The sequence below is a fragment of the Betta splendens genome, chromosome 8 (genome assembly GCF_900634795.4).
Source record: "Betta splendens chromosome 8, fBetSpl5.4, whole genome shotgun sequence".
Lineage (NCBI taxonomy): Eukaryota > Metazoa > Chordata > Actinopteri > Anabantiformes > Osphronemidae > Betta > Betta splendens.
Window position 1 is genome coordinate 7,530,147 of NC_040888.2, and position 23,548 is coordinate 7,553,694.

Sequence of the window (23,548 nt, forward strand, 5' to 3'; positions counted from 1 at the left end):
GAAGCAGGCAGGGAAGGTGCAGACAGAAGGCGAAAGCCGACGTGGGTTCGGCCCACTTATAATAGGTGTTTTTTCTAACTGTGAAGGACGCTGCAATGTCACACAAATACACTGTAAATGTTCAGTAAAGCCATATTAAGATGTTAATAGTAAATAGAAATACATCTCTTGCGATGAGTGGGGCCTGGCATATCTGAGATGTACGTATATATGAATACAGGGAGAAGAACTATATTTTATTTTATTCTTAAACAAATCAATTATGGAAAACACCACTGTGCAGAGAAATTGAAATTTGCTGAACCCCGAAGCAGCAGAGGAAGAACGATGGGTTTTGGCATTGCGGTGGAAGTGTGTCTGCATAGGGGAGAAATGGAGAGCGTGAGCTCCATTTATTTTCATTAGCAGTGTCTGTGGGCCAGACCCGTGCCTGCTGTGAGCTCTGATGATGCTCTGACTGCTGCTCCATGCATAAACATTCCTCCCTGAGACGTCTGTCCTTGCTCAGCTCCAGCCAAGCCTCTGTCACGCAAGGTTAATTTTTCCTCCATCTCCCCGCTCTCCATTTTTCATGTCTGGACTATACAATTCTTGCCATTCATCAGCTATCTCATAGAGGACGGCTGGAGTACCTGCAGCAGCTCTCCAGGGTGCTGAATAGGACGGCTGTGAGGTAGAAGGAGTGAGCGTCAGTGGTGGGGGAGGGTTGCAACACCGAGCATCTCTACATTAATTCTTTATGCTACACGTGGGGATATAGACCTGGTTGCGAGCACGGAGATGGCATATGTATACCTGCTTTTAAAAAACATTATATTTATATTTTAGTAGAAAGAGTCACGGACAATGCCACTCCTCATTTGCACAGGCTGGAGGGAGGATTCTGTGTAGACACAGTCTCTAACATCCACCTTAGGTAATTTACACCATCTTCTTGTGGCTGTTTATTTGATATTTTAATGGGATCACTGGTGTGACATTCAGTCACCGCTTAGCAGCAAGACAGTAAACAAAGCTGTGGCAATTCCTCCTCTCCTTGTGGAGGTCATTTTTGAGGACTGAATCTTAATCACAAATGAAGCAATGCTTTTACTTTCTCCAATCGCGGTGAACAGCGCCCCCTGCTGGTTTAGCGGTCAGCGGGCTGTGTGACGTTGGGCAAGCACCCTCTAGATGTCGCTAATGTGCACATGTCTCTGGGAGCAGCATTTTTTTCCACATCTGCAACAAAATCGTCCGAATGCACAGAAAACAGCGGAGTGAGACGTCAGATCCACTCAAATGCATTTTGGTTTCATTCAGCTTATGAACTGAACGAATGTCATGAGATGAGGATGTAAAGCGTGCGTCCATAATAATGTCAAGCTTGAAACTTCTACTTCCTAAAATCCACAAAGAAGTGAAACCCTACATTTACGCGAATGTGAATGATCAGGTCGCTCTAAACCGGTCAGGTGAGATTTGTGCAGGAACAGATGGTACAGTATAGCCGCCCACCGCTACCTGGACATCAGGTTAGGAGAAATACTAGGCCGGAAGTAGAGAGTTGCGCTCGGTGGCATTTTCAATTGAACACATTCAGTATTGTATATATACATCGTATGATATATTGATACGTATTAAACATGTTGCTTTGTAATTAAATCTATAAATGCAAGGTTGCCGCTCTGCGAATGAATTAGTACACACCTTGTTATCACGATTTTACAGCTTTACTTTGAAAATTTACCGGATGTGTGCGTCCACCATGGCTAGCTTGACTGCAAAGATTCATCTTCCCGGCAGCCACTAGGAGGAACAAGGAGGGATCCCTGCTTGGTCCCAGCGTGGAGAAGGAAGCGGCGTCCGCACAATAAGACGGGACCGAGCCAACGCGCAGGAGGAGGACATTAGTTTCGCGTTGACGTCGAAGACTTGCTTTAGATGGGGACAAAGAATGGCATCTACAGCGAGCGAAAGGAGGGCCTTTGCTCATAAAATCAACCGGTGAGGTCTTGGCAGAAAGTTATTGTTTAACAGCCGCCGCTGCGCGAGAGTGACCCGCTGGACGCGTAGCCTGTATGCTAGGACCCGCAAAGTGGCACAAACTCCAAGAAACACAGGTGTGCGATGGAACGGAGTGTGTTGAAGCACTCTGCCGCCATACGTGAGCGGTCTCTGGAGCCGACGAGTGTAACAGGCGGGTTATTGGACGTAACGGCTGGCGCGTTGCTGTCAACAAAGATTGAGCTACTTAGGGATAACAGTGTCAAGCTACAGGCTAATCCAGCGCCCGATGTGTCATCTGGCTGCGTTAGGGCTCGATTAGCCCAAACCAGATGCTGTGGGGGGACCGAAGGATGCGCGGGTTCGGGCCGTTGTTCGTGTGTACGCCTCGCATCGTTATGGCAGCGACCTGTTCCCACATGTTGTGAACTGGTTCTCCACGAGCTGCGATGCAAACGTCGTGTATTAGCCAGAGCACAACAGGAACCTGTTAGATGGGACACGTTTAAGTACAAACCAGGAATTAAAGTTTTTCAAACTTTTGTTATTGCTCTAAGTCATTTTATCGTCAAATGATTCATATTGTGTTCCCATGAAACATAAAATTGTAAGCCACCTGACGTCATCACAAGGGGAATTCACTTCATATATTATATCCCACTTTTGGTAATGCACAACCCTATACAATATTAATAAACAAACCAGTTGTGCTTCATCGAGCCGTCTCCAACTGCTTCCTTCTAGTTATGTTTTTCTTCTCCTAAGTGGAACCAAGACCATTGTTTAGTGCCGGATGCAGGAAAGGGTGGGAAGAGGTGTCCTGGGTATTGCCCTTGCAGTTGATGGCTTTTCCTTTTTCCTGTTTTAAATAGAGGTGTACAGAGGTGTTGAAAATGCAAAGGAAAACACTTTCCAAGTAGATGTTAGACCTGTGACCAAGTAGAGGTCATAGGTTTGTTTCGTCTGCTCTACAGCTCGTGTCTATTGATGAAAGCACGGTTTAAACCATAGCTATGTAATTATGGGGATCATGGTTTAGGGAATTGTTGGCGTCCACAGCTGTGTATATAAGAACAACAAACCTGTTTACTGTTTCTATGTGAGGACTGTTTCTTTTCCCGCTTTGTCTCTTTTTAATCCTCTGATTTGCATGAACATCGGTGACAGAGGTTTGGTTCTGTGTTGACTCCTGACCACCTTTTTATGAGGTCTTCTAGATTCACCACAGCTGCTGACCTTCAGCATCACTAGTACCAGGAGCTGAAAACTCTGTTATAGGAGGAGGTGCCAAGTGCAGATGTTTCCTAGTAACATTTTAATAATAAATGTGGAAAAAAATCCAGAATGATCAAAAATATAAACACACTACATTTAGTTAATGTTACTTTAATTACACCGTGTGCTTTTAGCAGCATTTGTTGTTATTCTGTTTCTTTAGTCAAGTATGCAAACATTGGCATGATATTACATCTATGCTGTCTCGCGCCAGCTGAGATACTGAGTTTTGTTTATGTTAGATTTTTTTTATCTTTTGAAGACTTTGCTTTTCTCCTCTTTTACTGTTATTGTTTCTTTTTTTCTTTTCTTTTTTAGGACGGTTGCTGCAGAGGTCAGAAAACAAGTTTCCAGAGAGTATGGTTCTCCTCAGTTGTCCAAGAAACGGGGAGGCACACACCACCCCGTGAGTCACCCTGTGTTTAATCTGCTGGACTTTCAGGCCAGCAATTTTATGACTTCACTTGGAAAGGTCAGAAGTTTATGGGTGTAACACTGTCAGTTAGATTTGGGTACAGAAAGTTCAGGTAATTAGAGGAATGCAGATGACTTCAGCTTCAATTAGAAGTGACAAAAGGTGTGAAGGGAGGTGGTTCAGAAACATGATCTATCTGCACATGCTCCCTAGTGTTGACTGAAAGTCATGCAGGGTTTGTTTTGGTTTTCACATGTCATGCAACGTCATTGTTTTAAATTAACGTATGAATGTGGCTGTGAACTAGACTTCTTCTAGTTCACACACTGGATATGGGTTGTGCTCAGTCATTTAAGTATGGAGGTGCAGCATAGAGTGCTTTCAGTGGTGGGGATAGGTTCTGGTAACACAGTGGAATGTAAGCGAAAAACAGAACTGAAATATGAAAACATTTCAACTAAACCCAGCACTCATTGAAGCCTTTGATACACTATAATATATTTTCTTTGATCCCTGTATCTATTCACAAGGCCACTAGATAAAAAAAAATGTTTTTATATGACTACATGTCTGTTTTACATGAATGTTTATCTGTGTTTTTGATTCTATCTGAATGATAAAACTCATATGGGTCTATCTTTTCTTTCCAGTTTCCATTTACTGCATCCTTTACCAATCAGATCAGACTCTTTATCGTTATGGCCACATTGCATCTCTGTTATGAGTGAATACTAATGTAACATTTATTGACAGTTGCCCCTGACAGAGGTGGTTGAGCCTGTGGACTTTGAGGAATATGTGAGCAGTCATGCTCCTGGGGTGGAGTCAGGCCCCCTCAGGCAGCTAATGGAGTTCCCCCAGGATGACCTGGAGCTCCTCCAGCCGGCCAAAGATTGCAATACACTGGAGCCTCCACTTCCTGAAGAGGAGGAGTAAGTCCAGTCGCTAATGGCTATCTTTATAAAATGCACATCCCTTTATGCTCATTTTGCCATCACACACACACAGGAATAATGCCACTCTAATGGAGGAACAACTGCAGTAGCGATAGGAACAAAGCCACCCCCTTTGTTATACTGAAGGAACTAAATATTAAAAGCATGCTTTGCTCAATTATTAATGTGTTTTTCTATGTAGCTCACTGGATCCCAGAGTGAGAGATGCCTTGGCAGTCTACACAGATGACTGGCTCATCATTCAAAGGAAGTAAGTGGTGTCAGTTGTAGAAGCAGCTGAATTAAATGCACTGTGTGTTTCATTTATTTTTCAATAATGTGCACCACTTTTCCCTCTTCAGTGTTCATGTGATTGACACGGTAACATTATGTCTGGAGCAACGTGTTTTTTTTTTTTTTTATTCCTGTAGGTACCAGCGCTACAGCACCACACACACACCCCACAACTCTGAACGCCAGAGGGAGAGACAACAAGGCCTGGTCAAACAGACCTTTGAACTGGACGTGGCTGCTGCCGAGCGCCAAGAAGAACAGGTAACTGATGTTCAGAGAACCCGCTCTCAGAGACCTTGATTGACCATTCTGGACCATTCGGCTTAACTCAATTTATAAACTGTTTTAGTAGTAAAAGCTTACAGGATGAGTCCCTGAATCATTTATTACCTGGACTTAGACATGGAGACAGGAGCCAGGCAGGGAAGGAGGTCTGCCATTATGAAAAGAGTATGCGTTACAGTGGGGCTTGAAAGAAAAAATAAACATGTAAAAAGTGTCATTTCTTTGTCTTTGCTACAGTGAAAATATAAAAAAAATCTGGTTATCAAAAGAATGAGTAATGGAAAATTAGATACCTTGTCTAATATCTAATGCACTTTCTTCATATGAATCATACTAAATGTGTAATGGTAATAAGATAACAAGATCTACTATATACTGTTCTCATCTTTCAAGAACATCTGCAGCAAGCACTTAAAAGGTGACATCGTTGCCTGAACGGAAAAGTAAGCCATGATCTCACCCCTCCATCTCGCTTCAGGATGACGCAAAGCGGCAGTCGATTAGCATCGACGAGACCCCTCGAGGCAGCTGGGCCTCCAGCATCTTTGACCTCAAGAACTCCTCCCCAGACGCCCTCCTGCTGTCCGTGCTGGAACGCACAGCTGCAGAGGACATGGACCGCCGCAATACAGAGGCCCGCCTGCATGGACGCCACAGCGACCTGCTGGGCCTCTATCCTCCCCCAGATGAGGTTTGTGTTACACCAGTCGGATCAGTGTCTGCTGCGATGATACAAACTATAGCCTTGTGACGTTATCATTAGTAGGATTGCTATTAAACAACCAATCGTTTGCTTATATATCAATAAACTCTAGTAAATAAGTTCCCTCACATTTAGTGTGATGTAAGCTCTGGACTTCTCAAAGCTGCAATCAGCACAACACAAGCAAAAGTGATGTGTAAGTACAACAGTGCTGCAGTGAACTGGCAACAGTTCACTGCAGAGTAGCTTAATGAAATGCCTGCATAAAATGAATGTCCCATAATATTTGGAAGTCCAGCCACTTCCAGGCAATTGTTTGCTTTTCTTTTCTCTGTTCCTATTACCTCACTCCATCTTTATTTTTTCACGTCTGTGTACGCACCAAGTTTCTCTGTTGCTACGTTTCCACATCTGTGTAAATGCCATGCTCGCGTGCTAGTTCATGGTTTCTTTCTCCGTGGCAGGATGAAGCTGTAGAAAGGTGCTCTGCTCCAGAAGTGCCCAAGGAACACAGTGGCCAGAGGATCCTGGTCAAGTGTCTGTTTCTGAAGTGAGTCACACGTGAAATGGAACGGATTTGTGATCTGCAGTCAGCAGGCACTGCAAACATATTTACCAACCTTGTATTGCATCTTTTTCAGGTTTGAAATAGAAATTGAGCCAATATTTGGAACACTCGCTCTTTATGATGTCAAGGAAAAGAAAAAGGTAGCTTTTGTTTTTCTTTTATCAGATGCTACTGTACATTAAGTATTGCTTCAAGGACTTTCACTTTGTAAAACACTTAAGCAATGCTGAGCTCATGCTTGGCTAATTGAATTTCTCTTGTACCAAAAAGCTTTAAGTGGCCTTGTGGCTTAGATCACTGAGGTAAAACTGAATTAAAGTTCTTGAACGTGCATTTCCATGATCATCTTTCAGCCGGTGCTGCTGCTTCCCGCTAATCGCAATCTCTCCTTCAACAGATCTCTGAAAATTTCTACTTTGACTTGAACTCTGATCAGATGAAAGGGCTACTTAAACCTCACACGCCCCACGTAGCCATATCCACGCTGGCCCGTTCTGCCATTTTCTCCATCACATACCCTTCTGCCGACATCTTCTTGGTCATTAAGGTACTGAAAAAACCCTGTGGTTCACAGAAAAATATAATCTGGTATTAAAATACAAGACAACTACTCTTCTTTGTTGGGTCTAACATGCATTTCCTGCATTTCAGCTTGAGAAAGTCCTTCAGCAAGGTGACATTGGAGAGTGCTGTGAACCCTACATGGTTATGAAAGAATCGGATTCCTCTAAGGTAACAGACAAAATATTTCTTTTGCAATCGTAAAACCTGGCAGCCAAGATACACGTGACACTGTCTAGTCACAAGCGTTACTCAATTCTGTCTGGGTAGCTGCAATATTCACCATAGCCCCCGTCAGGTCAACTCTGTTGGCATTTAAAGATGCCCGTATTTTCTTCACTTAGGAACATCATATCATGTCTCTTTTTGTCCACCTCAGCACAAAGAGAAGCTGGAGAAGCTGCGTCTTCAGGCGGAGCAGTCCTGCAGTCGTCTTGGCTGTTTCCGGATGCCTTTTGCCTGGACAGCAATTCACCTTCTCAACATTGTCAGCAGTATGGGAGGTCTAGACCGGTCAGATCCAGACTCCGACTCTGGTACTTTTGACACACTGGTTTTATACAGGAAAAAATTGAATGTTTTACATCAATGTATTCATTCACATGCCTTTCTAATCTTGTTTTAATTCATTTGATGTCCTAACACGCAAAAAGAGAAAAAAGGTCTTGGAACCTGGAATGAGAGGAAAAAGAAAGGGTTTGAGCGGATGAGTGTTGGTGACGACATGTGTAACTTCGCCACTTTTCGTCCCGCAACGCTGACTGTCACCAATTTCTTCAAGCAGGTCAGACTTTGGCTAGCGATTATACAGTGATTTTTCAAATTATTTTTGAATAATGTTAAACATATGATGTTTGACATAAATTGATAAATAAATTTTTATGTATAGAATCAATAATGTAATACAAAGTCTGCTCTGTTTTGTTCTTTGCTTTTTTTGGTTTTATGTTTTAATGAAGGAGGGAGACAGACTGAGTGATGAGGACCTTTACAAGTTTCTGGCAGAAATGCGCCGACCATCTTCGGTTTTGCGGAGGCTTAGACCTGTCACAGGTGACTGATGTGAAATCATTTTCAAAAAATATGCCTTTATATTTATGGTTGTTTTGAGATTCTTTATTAATGTGTCTTTTAATTGTTTTGTCCCTCAGCCCAGTTGAAGATTGACATCTCTCCAGCTCCGGACTCGCCCCATTATTGTCTATCACCGGAGCTTCTACACGTGAAGCCTTATCCAGACCTGCGTGTCCGTCCAACCAAAGAAGTTTTAGAGTTCCCTGCTCGCTATGTTTACACACCACACACCAGCTACAGGTGAGTTATCACTGGTCAAAGGCACGTACCATTAGAACACACTGTCAGTGCATGCAAGGCTCATGCTTGGCTCACACCAGATTATTGATCTCTGGCAAAGCCTGCCTTCGATTTAGTCTGTAGATTTACGCAAGACACATGTAATCGACCTAAAGTTTTGGTAAAATTTACAAACACACAAACAGTCCATTAATTTTATGTTTATTCAGTACATTCGTTCTTCACAGTAATTAATTAGATTTTGTGTAACTGAAACATCTTATAATTTAACAACTTTATTTAAATAACTCTTGAAAGCTTACAAAGTACGTCAATGACAAATAAAAAGGTTGCATGTAAAACAGATCAGAGCCCTATCAACAAAGACAGAATCATAAGGCTTACTATTCACACAATTTGTAGCTGTTCACTGGATCTGTAACAAACCTGTCAAGGCTGTTGGGGAGTGACAGTAGTTCCGATCTCTGTGACAAGTCACAGAGATCGGGGAGGGGGGACATCAGTGCTGCATCAGTGCTGCATCTTAAAACGGCTGTGTCAGAGTTTCACTCTGAAAGAAGAAGCAATGTATTTAAATTATTTGATCCAAACTGAGTTTCAGACATTATGTGTGTAAACTGAGCCACTACCATGTTCTGCAGCTTGTAGAGCTTCTCGTTGTGAGTCTCAATATTCTCTTTCTGAAACTCTGTCAGTTTCTGTAAACCTTTCAAGACGTGGGAGTGCTCCTCTGCTCGAGCCTGTAAACAGGGAAGACATTTACTGATACTCATTACTGCATTAAGCAAAAGCAAAGTTTGAAATGATGATTCATGATGTTTCATTTCTTTGTATGTTGGCTCTGAAGAAAACGTTTGCTACCTGCAGCTCCTTTATGCTGCTGGGTGCAGAGTTGTCCATATACATTTCCAGCCTCTTCACTTTTGTCTTGAGCTCCATCTCTTCCTGCTCCATGTTGGCCAGCCAGTCGTTGGTCAACTTGGCCTGAGCCTGTTGCTTGACCATCTGGGCCTGTTAGGAGCATCTGCACAGTTCATCCTCTTACCTCGCCACAGAATCACAGGCTGCTCCCTAGTGTAACATGCAGCTAAATATGAATTAATGAAGCCCAGTTCCTTTGTTTGTTCTGTTGTTTAAAAATGAGTAACTAGTGACATCTGGTGGCTGATGTTTCCAGTACACAATATGTGTGCATTACTGTGTTGTTTAAGTGGAATCAATGAGCTGTGTTATGTCTGTTTTAGTGTAATCTGATGAAAGGTCCCTTCATGTTATGGCTGGACATCTTCTCTCTGCAGTGGTAACACAACAATGCAACAACTGTTGTTTGCATTTTTTGCCTTACCTGCAGCAGCTGTATCGCTTCTTTCATCTGTTTCTCCATGTCGGCAGCCTGCTCAGCCTGCTTCCCCAGCTTTTGAAGGGTCCCCTCTTGGTTCTTCAAAGCCTGGCTGATTTTAGCGAGCTTCGCCTCAGTGTTCTCCAAAGCGTAGTTAAGAGATTCACTGAACTGTATCACGCCAAACATGAGCACGTTCACTTCGTCCTGCGGCGCAGCCTTGCGTCCCATCGCACTCATGTTCCTGATCAGACCCGCGTGGACTTCTCTTAGACACCCAGCCAAACAAATCAGGCACAGGGCCCAGATCATCTTGATACCCGATATCTCGTTTGATTGATGTAGAATGTCACATTTGAGAAAGGAAAGGTATTTCTTGGTCTGCTGCGCAGACTAGCATCATCAGAATGTCTCCTGGATGATGAATGTGGAAACCGGTCACTGTGCTTTATATTTGAATGTACGTGTGCATGGTAAAACATTAGCTCAGCAGTGGTTCGATCACAGGTCTCGTATCTGGCTTTAGTCTAAGTGACCTTACCTTGAAGTTTAACCCCTGAGGTACTGTAGATATTTTTAATCATTTAGGTCACAAAACATGTTTGACATATAGAACACTCATGAGTTTGTAACAGGAAGCGCCTATAAGGTATCTGTAAACGTTATATAAAATGTTTGCAGTGAGTCTTTGCCTTTTGCGAAGTGAATGAATCAGCTGTTTCAAAACATGAACAAATGTGACCTCTAATATTTGACTTGGAGAGGAGTTACGGTGACTTTCACCAACTTCCAATGCTGGGTCACATTATTGCAGCATGCACACACGATACTGTACAGGAAGAGAACCAGAGTAAAATATGTTTTTGTATTTTTCCTGCACGTCTGTTCACTTTAATAATAAAGTGAATATGGAGTTTGGTGAAGATGACCTTCATCTCTGCCATGCATCATTTGTCTTTCAGGAACCTGCTGTACGTTTACCCAGAAAGTCTGAACTTTAGCAGTCGCCAGGGTTCAGTGAGGAATATTGCTGTGAAGGTTCAGTTCATGGCAGGAGAGGACCCGAGTCAAGCTTTGCCGGTGAGTGGGCTGACATGGCTGCAGCGTTCTCAGGAGAATGTAATTACAGTGACTAGTAACAGCTGGAGGCAGTGAAATACTATATAATGCCTTCTTGGAAACATGCACATCTTCAAAAGGCAGTTTGGGCAAGTCCAGCTATTAAGTAAAGAAAGAGTTTATATCGTAATTATTTTGGGCACAGTGAAATGGTTAGTCTAGTCGCTAATGTCAATTTCCTGGATTTTTGAGAAAATTGGATATGAAATATCATCTGATCTTCATCAAAACACATTTATAAGCTATTTTTTATTAAAATATGAGTAAGAGTTATTCAAAGACATTTGAAAATGTCATAAGTAATATATCTTCAAAGTGTTTGTTTTTCATACAAAGCGAACAAGGCTCAGTCAAAGGCTGCACATGGACTGAAACTAAATTGTAGTGGTTGGAGGTAATTACGTCAAATGACTGTTTATACTGTGTCATTTTAACCAGGTCATATTTGGAAAGTCAAGTTGTGCCGAGTTCATCAAGGAGGCGTACACTCCCGTCATCTACCACAACAAGTAAAGCCCAATCAGACGCGAACCCTCCGCTGGCAGCGGTCCAGCTTCTCTCCTTTCACCGTGTTCTCACAAACGCTGCGTTTAACTCTTGCCCTGCAGGTCCCCAGAGTTCTACGAGGAGATGAAAATGAAGATTCCTGCCAATCTGACAGACAACCACCATCTGCTGTTCACCTTCTACCACATCAGCTGCCAGCCCAAACAGAACACTCCCCTGGAGACCCCTGTGGGCTACACCGTGCGTACTCTCTTTCCGCTGGCCCACATTTAATGCTCCCACCCACGCACCCACCCGTTTGATAGCGCTTTCTGTTGTCATGCCATCACTGAGACATTGCGTGTGTCTGTCTGCCTGCAGTGGATTCCTCTGATGCAGCATGGCAGACTGCGCACCGGCTCCTTCAGTCTGCCGGTCTCTATTGAAAAGCCTCCACCTAGTTACTCCGTCCTCACCCCTGATGTAAGCGCGCTTTAAGACATGTGCCACTATCAGTTTGCCTGCTCCCTTTTTCATGTCACCTGTGTAAGATGAGTTGGATGTCGCACTGTGGCAGGTTCAGCTCCCAGGAATGAAGTGGGTGGATAATCACAAAGGAGTGTTCAATGTAAAGGTGACGGCCGTCTCCTCAGTTCACACACAGGTATGTTTTGTTTTTTCATCTTGAGGTTTTTATATATTAATTTTCTTCCACCTTTTCAGGCCCTTTGGAGTCAGGCTTTTTTTACCCAGAGGGCATTAGTACATATAGTATCATTTGTATCATTTAGTGTGTGAAATATTATTCTGTATATCTTGCAACCATGCATTATTGTCCTGCAGCTCTGGTGGCTTGCACAGGCTTTACTGGTATTATATATGTCTTCTGATTAAAAAAAAAAACAATGCACCCTGCATCATCTTCAGGTTTGATTGTTCCTCTAGGACCCACATTTGGATAAGTTCTTCACTCTAGTGTACGTTCTGGAAGAGTACTCCTTCCCCTTCCGCCTGAAGGACGTCATTATAAGCGAGGCCAACATGGAGGGGGAGCTGAAGGCCAGCATGGCTGCACTGAAAGGGGCTCTGCTTGATACCTGTATCAGCTTCCTGCACCAGCTGCTCACCAAACTCATACAGCTCATAGTCTACCCACCAGTCATTGCAGGCCAGATCGGTGAGCTCTGAGATTCCACGGGCACTTCTATGTTTTTGTTAATCAGTACGTATTCACTCTCCATATGATCATGCCTAAACTACAGTGAACCTGGGCCGTGCTGCCTTCGAAGCTATGGCTTTGTTGGTCAATCAGATGCATAAGAACCTGGAGGGGAACCAGGACCAGCATGGTCGCAACATCCTGCTCTCTTCCTACATTCACTACTGCTTCCGCCTGCCCACTGCTGAGCCCACAGTGCCCCCAGCAGGTAAGTAACGTGTAGCTTATACGCAGGCAAAAACACTGGCCACTTGAATAGACGTGTGTTCATTTGCTACCTTCTCTGTCTCTTCCGTCTGCCTCTAGCAGGTAGTCAGTCTTATGAGATGCCCATGCAGTACGCTACCTTATCGAGGGCAACGGCCCGTCCCAGTAGCTTGAATCTGACTCGTTCCAAGAGCATCAGCAACTCCAATCCTGACTTGGCCACTTCACCAGTTTCCCCTGACGAAGAGGTGCAGAGGATCATAGGGAGCAAGGTCTGACCATTTGTTGTATACGTCCTGCTATTGTTTGCGCCTTGACATCCTTTTGAATATCATGTAGGATTTGAAATGTTGTATCATCTGTGTTTAAGTTGTACCTTTTTTATTAACATGGACAAGTAACAGCTAAAATCTGTTGCTATGTTGTTACGGCTCCCTTTTGCCATGCTACCTGTCGTAGTTATGATTCTGCCGCCCTCTCTTGTCTCACCTGTCTTCACAGCAACATTCAATAATGTGAGGAGCCTGCGAACACTGGGGCACAACATTGATTTTTTTGCTTCTCTTTATTCTAGTGTTTTATGCAGTGCCTTCAGGTGTTTCATTGTTTTCCTCTATCTTGCATTGTTTTCTAATCTTGGCTCAAATTTCGCATTTACTCTTGTTTGTTACAAAATTGCTCTTTCTCCTTTTTGTAATTACCTCCCCTTTACTCACTGTGCCTTTGCCTTTTGCTGCTCTGTGTGTGTGTCTCTTTGTGTCTCTGGTGGCTTCTGGCAGGGCATTGACCGTTCCCACTCCTGGGTAAACTCTGCTTATGCCCCTGGGGGCTCCCGATCTGTGCTACGCCGGAACCCCAACTCCAGCTGTGAGCTCAAGCAGGTGCAAATCCCCCCCAACTTCTCATTTTCTCAGCTTTCACACCTCCACCCTGAATCATCTTTATTCATCTTTAATTAGCACGTTCCTGCTTCATTCCTCCGGCGTCTCATGCGCGTCTGACTCTCACTTTGCTTGCCATTACTTACCCGTCACAACTTTTCATCCAATAATACAACGCGTTCCCTGTTTTACTATTAACTTTCTCAGCGCCTAATAACAAACCATGCCTATGGTTTTGGAGTGACACCGACTCTGCCCCGGATTCATCAGACTTTTATGCCATTCGTGCACTCTGTCCATAGACACATCTATTTTCACCAGTCTATTTCCATTCATTTTCACATCACATTGTCCTCATCTCTGTGTGTTCACCTCACCATCACTCCATGTCAGGCAAACGACCGCAGCTGTAATCGCATGTCTGCCTTTCTGGACAGCGTGGCCTTGTTTTCAGTTCCCACAAGGCAGATTACAAAGAAGGTAAAACTGGCATCGACTGTGACAAACTGTAAAACTGGCATTCACTAAGATTGTCATTAACTTCATTGTCATTAACCTTTCATTACATTAACATTGAAAATATTTTTGAGCATGTCAGGACTAAATCTAATCTAAATTTTTAATGGATCTTTTTGCTGATTTCGTTCAAACCACAATAAGAATCTCCAACAAAACAAACAATCTACTTTCTGAAATCCTTTTGTGCATGCAAGCTTACACTGTTTTGTTTCACGTGTAGCTGCTCCACGAGGAGCTGGCTTTACAGTGGGTGGTCAGCACCAGCACAGTGAGGGAAGCAGCTCTGCAGCAGGCCTGGTTTTTCTTCCAGCTTATGGTCAGTATGCCTTGCTAAACAGCAATTTCACAGCGCACACAAAATAGCCTGAGTTTAAATATGCTGCAACACACGTGTACCATAGGCAACATCTTCACCGAGTGCCCTCGCTTTCAGACTAAGAGCATGGCCCATCACTTGTTCCTGACCTCCAAACTGGAAATCCCCCGGCGTCAGCGCTTCCCAGACCGTTTCGTGGACGACATCGCTGCACTTGTGTGTGCAATCAGTGCCGATATTGCCAGCCGATACCACAAGGTGGAGAGCTCCGCAAAGCTAGGCTATAAACTGGAATTTATTCACCTCTTCCTCTCATTCTCTTCCTTTTCTGTCCCTAATGTTTTCTTTTGTGTCTCAGGATGTGGAGCTTGTGGAGAGGTTAAACAGCAGTCTGGCGTTCTTCCTGAGTGACCTACTGTCTCTCATGGACCGGGGCTTTGTGTTCAATCTCATCCGCTCCTACTACAAACAGGTGTCCATTGCTCCACTCCCTGCTTTCTTCCTATATTAAATCCCAGGGCTGTCTCACATTTTAAAATCAACTTCTGACATCTCCAACGAATGCTGTATATTAACAGATTTCTAACAAGCTCCACACAGCGCAGAACCCCAGCTCTTTAAACGCACTGAAGATGGACTTTATGCGTATTGTCTGCAGCCATGAGCACTATGTTACCCTTAACCTGCCGTGCTCGACTCTCAGCCCTCCAGCCTCCCCCTCTCCCTCCACCTCCTCCACCACTTCACAGGTAAAACTACTACTACTACTACTACAAACTAAAAAATATAAGTGTTGTTTGTATGTGATATTTCCTAACTGGACACTACTTTGTAATAGAAAAGTAGCATCTTTATCTTTTTTTAAGTTGTAACATACTTTCCTCTTTTCTGCTTAACATCCATAGAATTCAGCCTTTTCCAGTATGGCGCAAGACCAGGGTGTGGCCACCATGTTTGAGCTCTCCGTCCCTTTTCGCCATCAGCACTTTTTGTCTGGCCTGCTGCTTGCTGAGCTGTCTCTCATCCTCGATCCTGATGGAGAAGGGTCTGTCACTAAAACCATATATGTGCAGTTTAAAAAAAGAGATACAATAAGACATTTTTTTTTTTCATCTGAAGATGAAATGCTGCTTGCTTGATGCTTTTCCTTTTTTTTACCTGCAGGGTTTTTTTCCTCCATAAAAAGGCTATAAGTGCTGTTCACTCCCTGCTGTGCAGCCATGATGCAGACCCACGCTACAGGGATTCCCAAGTCAGAGCCCACATTGCTCAGCTGTACCTGCCCCTCATTCCAATCGTAATGGAGACACTGAATCAGCTCCATGACTTCTCTGGTCAGCGGAACATGTTTGCAGTTCATACTATACAATACTATTATCGACTTAAAAGTGAAGTGTTTGATTTCACCTGTATATTTAACTTTTTTCTCGGCAGACTCTCGCGTCCGTCATGTCTCAGCCCACACCGATGACGCTGACCTAGACAGCAGCAACATTATCAGTCAGTCTGTTGCTATGGCAATTGCTGGCTCCCCTCTGCCGCATGCCAAAGCCAACTCGTTTGCGCTGCCCACAGTGGTGAGTGATAGCAGCTGGGGTCAGGCTTTTCCCCTGGGCCCTACAGACTGACAGGTCACAGATCAGCGTCTGTGTGGGAGGCTTCTGCCTCGGTTTGACAGACGTTAACTGTGGCCTTTCTGTAACACCATACAAACGCTCATTCAAAAAGCCTCTGCATTGTTCCTATGTCCTCTTTTCTTAGAAGTACAACTGCATCATTCAGCCTCTAGGTGGCTCTGTATTTTTTTTTTTCATAGCTTCATCTAAACACAGTTCTGTACTGAGGCATTATTGTTGTGGGGCGCTGAGACTGTATGTTTGTCTGTACCAGGCTGGGCGACCATCCAGCTCTTTGTCTGCTGAGTGCAGCAGGACTCTTCTGGTCTGCTTCCTGTGGGTGCTGAAGAATGCAGATGCAGCTCTCCTGGAGCGCTGGGTGTCTGATTTGTCTGTGCTGCAAATCAACCGTCTGCTGGATTTGCTGCACCTCTGTGTCTCCTGTTTTGAATACAAGGTACAAACAACAGGCACTTTCAGAACGATTACAGGTTTTTATCACTTTACAGGTTGAAAATAATTTGAGGGTCAGTTCACCCACGCTTGATGTTGACATATCAGAGCAAATGTACGTAATTAAAAGTACTCCCATCAGTGGGTGTTCTAAGAAAATACTAACCCTTCAGTCACCTCTTTACTCTTTGCTGTAAGTTTATTTTATCTTATTTTTTATTGAACTGACTTTGTTTTGTGTTTGATGGCTGTGATAGGGGAAGAAAGCTCTGGAGAGGATTAACAGCCTGACATTCAAGAAGTCCCAGGACATGAAAGCTCGATTGGAGGAGGCCATACTGGGAACTATTGGAGCTCGTCAGGAGATGGTCCGTCGCTGCAGAGGTAAATGGGAGGACAGCCCTGTAATATATTTGTGTGTTTGAGTTGTTGTTTCAGCTTGAAATCGGAGCTCATGGAAATGAGTATTTCTTTTGGTCATACAGAGAGAAGTCCCTACGGCAGCCAAGAGAATGTCAGGTGGAGAAAGAACATCACTCACTGGAGGCCAAATACAGACAGAGTTGATAAGTAAGTCCATTACGTCATCTGCAGAACTGCCAACTAAAGCAACATCAAACTATGTGATAGTGTAAAAACACGATATCAGTGACCAGTAACATGCCTCTTTATAGGACTAAAAGTGAGATGGAGCAGGAGTCTGTGGTGGATGGAAACTTGTCCACGGAGGCCTCTCTGATAGTACTGGACACACTGGAGATTATAGTTAAGGTAAGACAGATCTGACCTGACGGTACTACCTGCCGTGCCAGTCGCTGTCTCATGTCTTGTGTAGTATTTCCCTGTTGTAATGGGTTGTTTCTCTTCTATTTCAGACTGTGGTGGCTTCAGAGCTGAAGGAGAGTGTTTTAGGAGGCGTGCTAAGAGTGCTTCTCCACAGCATGGCTGGTAATCAGAGTGCCCTCTTCCTGCAGCACTGCTTCACTACACAGAGAGCTCTTGTTTTCAAGGTCAGTACAGCAAACAGTGTAAAGTTATTTCATCATTATATGTTAGTAATAAAACACACCTGGACAAATTTACCCTGCTTCTACTCACTGTCTTGCTAATTATCTTTTCTGCCATATTTCCTGTTTCAAGGGGAAGAAAAACATACATAATACTGAAAGATTAGTTATAGTAAATCATAACGTGTTCAATCTTTGTTTCCCTGATTAGTTCCCAGAGATGCTGTTTGAAGAGGACACTGAGCTTTGCGCAGACTTGTGCCTCCGTCTCCTTCGCCACTGTAGTAGTAGTGTGGGCTCTGTCAGAAGTCAGGCCTCTGCCTCTCTTTACCTGCTCATGAGACAGAACTTTGAGATTGGAAATGTAAGTTTAGATAGTGTCTCACAATGTCTGTAAACTGCATTTATGGGGGTCATATGGAACAGAATCAAAATTGTCATTTTAATAATTAATATTTATTTATTTTTATTTTTTCTTCTAACCAGAATTTTGCACGAGTAAAGATGCAGGTCACCATGTCTTTGTCCTCGCTGGTGGGAACCTCGCAGAATTTCAATGAAGAGCACCTTCGGCGTTCACTGAAGACAATCCTGACCTATGCTGAAGAGGACCTGGAACTACGTGACACACCTTTCCCAGAGCAGGTAACGACCATCGTGCACCTCACATGGATCTGTTAAGATAATTTGGACATTAGTAATGTGCTGTTTTGCACTTCTGAAATTACAGGTCCAGGATCTGGTGTTCAACTTGCACATGATTCTTACTGACACTGTGAAGATGAAAGAACACCAGCAGGATCCAGAGATGCTCATTGACCTAATGTACAGGTATTGGGAAGTCCATTATAATAAACAAATAATTCCGTTACTTAAACCTAAGATATTATCCTAATTGGAACCACAGGATAGCCAAGGGCTACCAGAACTCCCCAGACCTGCGTCTAACATGGCTGCAGAATATGGCAGGAAAGCATTCTGAGAGGGGAAACCATGCTGAGGCCGCCCACTGTCTGGTCCACAGTGCTGCCCTGGTGGCAGAATACCTCAACATGCTGGAGGATTGCCGCTACCTTCCGATTGGGTGTGTTACATTTCAGGTCAGTTGGTGCCTAAGTTGGTCATTTGTTTGATTGCAAACCTAACGTGGGCTTTTGGTGATGCTCATGATCTTTGACTTATCTGTTTGTCCATCAGAATATTTCAACCAACGTATTGGAGGAATCTGCTGTATCGGATGACGTCCTTTCTCCAGAGGAGGAGGGGATTTGTGCTGGAAAATACTTCAGCGAGTCTGGCCTGGTGGGCCTCCTGGAACAGGCAGCTGCCTCTTTTAACATGGTGCGACTCGCATTCTCTAGCCACATGTTGACAGAATGTTAACACCGCGCACGGTTTACGGTACTGATAATGCCTAAGCAGTGTTATGTGATAGAATGGCATGTGTACAACCTTCTTTCCATTGTACTGTTACACCAGGCAGCCATGTACGAGGCCATAAATGAAGTGTACAAGATCCTGCTGCCAATCCATGAAGCCAATAAAGACTTTAAAAAGCTGGCCACCGTTCATGGGAAGCTGCAGGATGCCTTCAACAAAGTCTACAACCAAGTGAGTTGACGGCATGATCATAAATTCAGACAATATAGTGTGTTGTTAGTCGATTATTGGGATTTTCTACTTACATCCCTTTTTTTCTTAACCTCTTCAGAGTTCAGGATGGGAGGTAACAATCTAATTTGTCTTGAATCTAATTCGACTTTCCTTTTATTTTGCATTAAAAATGTGTTGTATCTTCCCTCATGCTCGTTCTCATCTCCCCTCCTGTGTGAATGACATGTTACTGGTGAGTGAAATCTTGCTTCCACACTTTGACATAATTCAGCGCAACCACTGTTTCAAAATAGGTTCCATTCCTTCACACCGCCCTTCTAGTGTTGTGAAATAACAAAGTAGCACAAATATGTTTTCCACTTGTTTTTCTATTACGCATCATTGTCGTCTTTATACAGTATACATATACAAGGACAAAGTACTTAAGACGAGATAATTAATTCATAAACAACATGCCAAAGATGCAGAGATTATGAACGTTTAAGTTTTGAAACAACATTATCTGTTTTCCTCTTAAGTGTGAAGAGAATGTTTGGGACCTACTTCCGGGTGGGTTTCTACGGCTGCCGGTTTGGAGACCTCGATGAGCAAGAGTTTGTCTATAAGGAGCCTTCAATCACCAAGTTATCTGAAATCTCCCACAGACTTGAGGCACGTTTGAATCAAACCAACTCTTAGTATTTTTTTTTCTAATTTGTACATTTTTAAGAAACGTGTCTAATGATGAATGTCTCTGTTGCACAGGAGTTCTACTCTGAGAGATTTGGGGATGAGGTGGTTGAAATTATCAAGGACTCTAACCCAGTGGAGAAAAGCAAACTGGATCCTAACAAGGTACAGTCACATGTACTGAATACTATATATGACATACATATAATATACTTTTACTATAACAGCGTGTATGTATAGATAGGATTTATTGGAGTGTTTGTACTTGTTTCAGGCTTACCTCCAGATCACCTACGTTGAGCCATTTTTCGACACATACGAGCTAAAAGAAAGAATAACTTATTTTGACAAGAACTACAACCTGCGCACCTTCATGTACTGCACTCCCTTCACACTCGATGGCCGAGCGCACGGCGACCTGCATGAGCAGTACAAACGCAAAACCATCCTGACGACGTCTCACGCTTTTCCTTATATCAAGACACGTATCAATGTGATAAACAGGGAGGAGGTGAGGAGAGTTTTCATACTAGGTCAAGGGGGGGTCTGAAAATCCTGCATGACTTAATTGTGCTGTCTCTGTCAGATCATTCTTGTCCCCATTGAGGTGGCCATTGAGGACATGCAGAAGAAGACCCAGGAGCTCGCCTTTGCCACAAACCAAGACCCTGCAGACTCCAAGATGCTGCAGATGGTGCTGCAGGGCTGTGTAGGCACCACAGTCAATCAGGTGGCGTATGCTTCCATCCCTCACGTAGCCCTCTTATTTTAAGTCCACCAGGCTAGGCTTTAAGGTCTGGGGTAGTGTTTACAGAGACTGGCATTCCTTAGCAGATGTGTAACTGTGTCTTCCACACGTAGGGCCCCCTTGAGGTGGCGCAGGTCTTTCTTTCTGACATTCCTGATGACCCAAAGCTGTTTCGCCATCATAACAAGCTGCGCCTCTGCTTTAAAGACTTCACTAAGAGGTGATGACGCACTCTACAATCCAGACTCAGCCCTGCTGTCTAACTAATGAAAACAAATCCCAACTTCCTGTGTGTCTTTACTGTTTTTTATGCAGGTGTGAGGATGCCCTGAGGAAGAATAAGGCTCTGATTGGACCAGATCAGAAGGAGTACCACAGAGAGCTGGAGAGGAACTACAACAAGCTGAAAGAAGCTCTGGGTCCTCTGATTAACCGCAAGATCCCCCAGCTATACAGAACTCTGCCAGCTCAGACTACACAAACACAACGGTAACTTGAGACATCACATGATTACTCACAGTGACACAAAATGAGCTCATTCTGCCAATCAGCAACGTAAAACCAGGCTTTACTGTACTTCAGGTCTTTGAGTAATTGAGTCATTGAGTTAAAGGGATTTATAACAAAAAATATACCAATGAATAGAAAAAATAAGTGTATTCAAGTCTATTAGACTAAAAACCATCACCACACGGTTGTTGTTTACATGTTTTGGCACCAACTCTGTTTCTGTCTGAAGCAGATTCATAATTAAGAACAGAGTCAACCGCACCTGCCACTAAGCTGTAATGAGAAACTTAGATTTCAAAGTGGGAATTGTATGTTTTAAATTTACATTGAGATAGATTTCTTAGTTGCATTGTTACAACAAAACGCACCTTTTCTATATATTTATTCTTCACTGTTACAGAATTAATACGCTACAGTGGATCTTTCACATTTCCACATGTTTGTCAGAGACATAAACAACGGCTTTAACTTAAATGCTCTGTCTCCTGCAGCAGGACCAGTTTCCGCAGAGCTGACTACTGAGGCGCTGAGCTGGATAACAACCCAACCACAAGCTTCAGAACTTAGCACCACCTTATCCCATCTGTTCCCCCTCCCCCACCGCCTCGAGAACCAACTGTCACACGTACCTTCCTCTCTTCCTCATCTAGCTCTTTCCTTTTACCCACCCACCCCCCAAAGGCCACCCAGTCCTGCCATAATCCTCCACCCCACACATTTGTCACCTCTCCAGTTGAACCTTCTTCCCCCATCCGCACCACTCTCACACCTCTGCAGGAGAACACCTCGGTTGTTTCTCCTGGAAGGTTATCTGCACATCAACACTCTCCAAAGAATTCTTTTCCCTGAAATCCCAGCCTGAACTGGTTTCAATTTGAGGTTTAGAGCTGCCAAACACATTTTGTATCCAGATCGCGTTGGTGGGGTGTTCATGTTCATGTTTTCTTTTTCTTGCAGTGTTTGCTTTTAAAGAGGCTGCAGGTTGTCTGTTTTGTGTTAGGGCCTTATTTAATTTGTATATTTTCTAAAAATATGCCTGGTAATAGACACTGCCAGGTTAATAAATAGTCCCAGGGAGTTTTGTTTTATCAGCAGACCAAATTACTGACATTCCTTCTTTAGCTGGAACATTTATCTATCTGTCATTTGTTATACTGCATAAGCTAGTGTAGTTTGTTATCCTTTTTTACTTATTTCTCCGCTAAAGCTCAGACCTCAGTCTGTCCAGTCTGAGTGTAGGAAGTTTAAACGTGTTTTTCTTTTTTTAAACTGTGAAGTTCTGTTCTAATGCACTGTAGTCACATCAGAAGCACTGCCGCCAGCCAGGCCTTCACCCACACAAAAATGTTCAAACTGTGACATTTATTATCGCCCTGCAGTACAGTCTGATAACTGGATTCATCTGCCGGCGTGGTTCAAGGCAGACGGTATTTGAACTGCTGTCTAAGAGCACTCTAAATGTTTTGTCCCTGTCCACCGCCCTGATTGTGGAGGATTTATATTCAGTGTAACCATTCCCAACTACTGTATGTACTATATTGCACTATTGTAAACAAACTGCCATAAATTAACTAAAAAATGCTGTAACTGTCCTTTTTGTTATTTTATGAGGCAGCAATAGTTTTTTACCAATTAGATTTTTTTATTTATTTACACTTGTCTTTTTTATTCTCTCTATTAAACCTCTTTCTACATCTCTGGTCAGTGTTTGTTTGTGGTGCTGCAGAGCCAAGAAACAGACACCGTATAAACCCCACTATGTCTAAATTTAGCCACTTTTACAAACTGCTTATAATTAGCTACTAATATGAGACTGTAAAAAAACTACTTATCTAAAACTGAGAAAGGGGTAAAGGTGATAAAGTCCACATCATTTACTAAAGTTAATGCATAAATTGAGTCCAGACAAAGCTTTGTTTGAGCCAGACGTCTTACTGGTCTTCATTTTATGCACTGGTCTAATTTCCTGTGGCTCTAGGTGGATCCATGTTAATGCCTGCATTGTTGGTCCATTTTACGGAAGCTCCTGGTTATAAATCATGGTCCTGCAGTGGCTTGGCTGGAGGAATTGGCTGGAGGTTTTCCAGTTAACCAGATCAGCGGTAATCCTAAATCGCAAGAAACGATGGGCTCTCAAAAGATACAGAAATATCCCTGTTATTACTAGAAATGGCAGCAATGCAAAGATTAGTTGCTGTTGTTAAATTATGAATGCATTTTTTACTGCGAAAAGTGACTTTCATACTTTTGTTTGAAAAACACACATGTCTTTTGTGTGTAGAAGATGTGAGTTGTGGTCTTTCCAGATGTTTAAGGTGCTTTTTAGTATTGAAGTTCCTCGAGCATAATGAGAATCACGCATTTTGATGCCGATATTCACATTTATTTGAGACAGAGATTGTAAATCCGGGTCTTGAGGCGTCAAAGGCCCCGGGCATTTTTCGTGGTGGGGGGTGTCTGGGTTCCTTTGAAGGTCCTCTGTTACAGGTCCACGGACGTCTCCCAGATG

General features: G+C 43.3%; 2 protein-coding genes and 1 long non-coding RNA gene across 12 annotated transcripts; 1 reads left to right on the forward strand and 2 right to left on the reverse strand.

Annotated features, from left to right (window-relative positions):
* The first annotated feature begins 1,750 nt into the window (after nucleotides 1–1,750).
* On the forward strand, nucleotides 1,751–22,733 carry LOC114859918 (dedicator of cytokinesis protein 7-like). Of its 10 annotated transcripts, none has more exons than XM_029158011.3 (50): nucleotides 1,751–1,986; nucleotides 3,580–3,667; nucleotides 4,430–4,608; nucleotides 4,814–4,882; nucleotides 5,043–5,166; nucleotides 5,669–5,881; nucleotides 6,358–6,443; nucleotides 6,535–6,601; nucleotides 6,859–7,008; nucleotides 7,113–7,193; nucleotides 7,402–7,558; nucleotides 7,676–7,806; nucleotides 7,982–8,075; nucleotides 8,174–8,336; nucleotides 10,638–10,755; nucleotides 11,233–11,303; nucleotides 11,403–11,541; nucleotides 11,662–11,763; nucleotides 11,858–11,944; nucleotides 12,226–12,457; nucleotides 12,543–12,707; nucleotides 12,809–12,978; nucleotides 13,486–13,587; nucleotides 13,981–14,067; nucleotides 14,327–14,422; nucleotides 14,540–14,680; nucleotides 14,781–14,894; nucleotides 15,001–15,171; nucleotides 15,328–15,467; nucleotides 15,587–15,756; nucleotides 15,857–15,999; nucleotides 16,313–16,495; nucleotides 16,749–16,875; nucleotides 16,977–17,061; nucleotides 17,166–17,262; nucleotides 17,367–17,501; nucleotides 17,710–17,862; nucleotides 17,985–18,143; nucleotides 18,229–18,329; nucleotides 18,406–18,598; nucleotides 18,696–18,839; nucleotides 18,978–19,109; nucleotides 19,210–19,224; nucleotides 19,638–19,763; nucleotides 19,857–19,946; nucleotides 20,056–20,292; nucleotides 20,368–20,511; nucleotides 20,643–20,749; nucleotides 20,845–21,018; nucleotides 21,531–22,733. In XM_029158011.3, the coding sequence occupies exons 1-50, from the start codon at nucleotides 1,937–1,939 to the stop codon at nucleotides 21,559–21,561; spliced, it is 6,333 nt and encodes a 2,110-aa protein (XP_029013844.1). In that variant the 5' UTR covers nucleotides 1,751–1,936; the 3' UTR covers nucleotides 21,562–22,733. The 10 variants fall into 10 exon arrangements, 9 of the variants coding, with proteins under 9 accessions (XP_029013844.1, XP_029013843.1, XP_029013839.1 ...); XM_029158006.3 differs by having other exon boundaries at nucleotides 1,752–1,986; nucleotides 12,806–12,978; XM_029158010.3 differs by lacking the exon at nucleotides 13,486–13,587.
* angptl8 (angiopoietin like 8) lies at nucleotides 8,522–10,076 on the reverse strand. Its single transcript, XM_041071770.2, has 4 exons — nucleotides 9,682–10,076; nucleotides 9,198–9,347; nucleotides 8,966–9,076; nucleotides 8,522–8,886 (listed from the first exon to the last, which is right to left on the reverse strand). The coding sequence occupies exons 1-4, from the start codon at nucleotides 9,985–9,987 to the stop codon at nucleotides 8,860–8,862; spliced, it is 594 nt and encodes a 197-aa protein (XP_040927704.2). The 5' UTR covers nucleotides 9,988–10,076; the 3' UTR covers nucleotides 8,522–8,859.
* LOC129604447 (uncharacterized) lies at nucleotides 22,069–23,538 on the reverse strand. Its single transcript, XR_008695309.1, has 2 exons — nucleotides 23,285–23,538; nucleotides 22,069–23,147 (listed from the first exon to the last, which is right to left on the reverse strand). It is a non-coding gene; the product is annotated as an uncharacterized LOC129604447 (long non-coding RNA).
* Between the last annotated feature and the right edge of the window lie 10 nt (nucleotides 23,539–23,548).

What these genes read in the sequence shown, in the direction of transcription:
- angptl8 (XM_041071770.2), bottom strand. Translation starts at nt 9,987, where the DNA reads ATGATCTGGGCCCTGTGCCTGATTTGTTTGGCTGGGTGTCTAAGAGAA. An exon ending in AAGCGATACAGCTGCTGCAG is followed by an intron (nt 9,348 to 9,681) that starts GTAAGGCAAAAA and finishes TGCTCCTAACAG; the next exon opens with GCCCAGATGGTCAAGCAACA. An exon ending in GCAGCATAAAGGAGCTGCAG is followed by an intron (nt 9,077 to 9,197) that starts GTAGCAAACGTT and finishes CCCTGTTTACAG; the next exon opens with GCTCGAGCAGAGGAGCACTC.
- LOC114859918 (XM_029158004.3), top strand. Translation starts at nt 3,497, where the DNA reads ATGTTAGATTTTTTTTATCTTTTGAAGACTTTGCTTTTCTCCTCTTTT. An exon ending in ATGTCAAGGAAAAGAAAAAG is followed by an intron (nt 6,602 to 6,858) that starts GTAGCTTTTGTT and finishes CTCCTTCAACAG; the next exon opens with ATCTCTGAAAATTTCTACTT. An exon ending in CTCGATCCTGATGGAGAAGG is followed by an intron (nt 15,468 to 15,586) that starts GTCTGTCACTAA and finishes TTTTACCTGCAG; the next exon opens with GGTTTTTTTCCTCCATAAAA.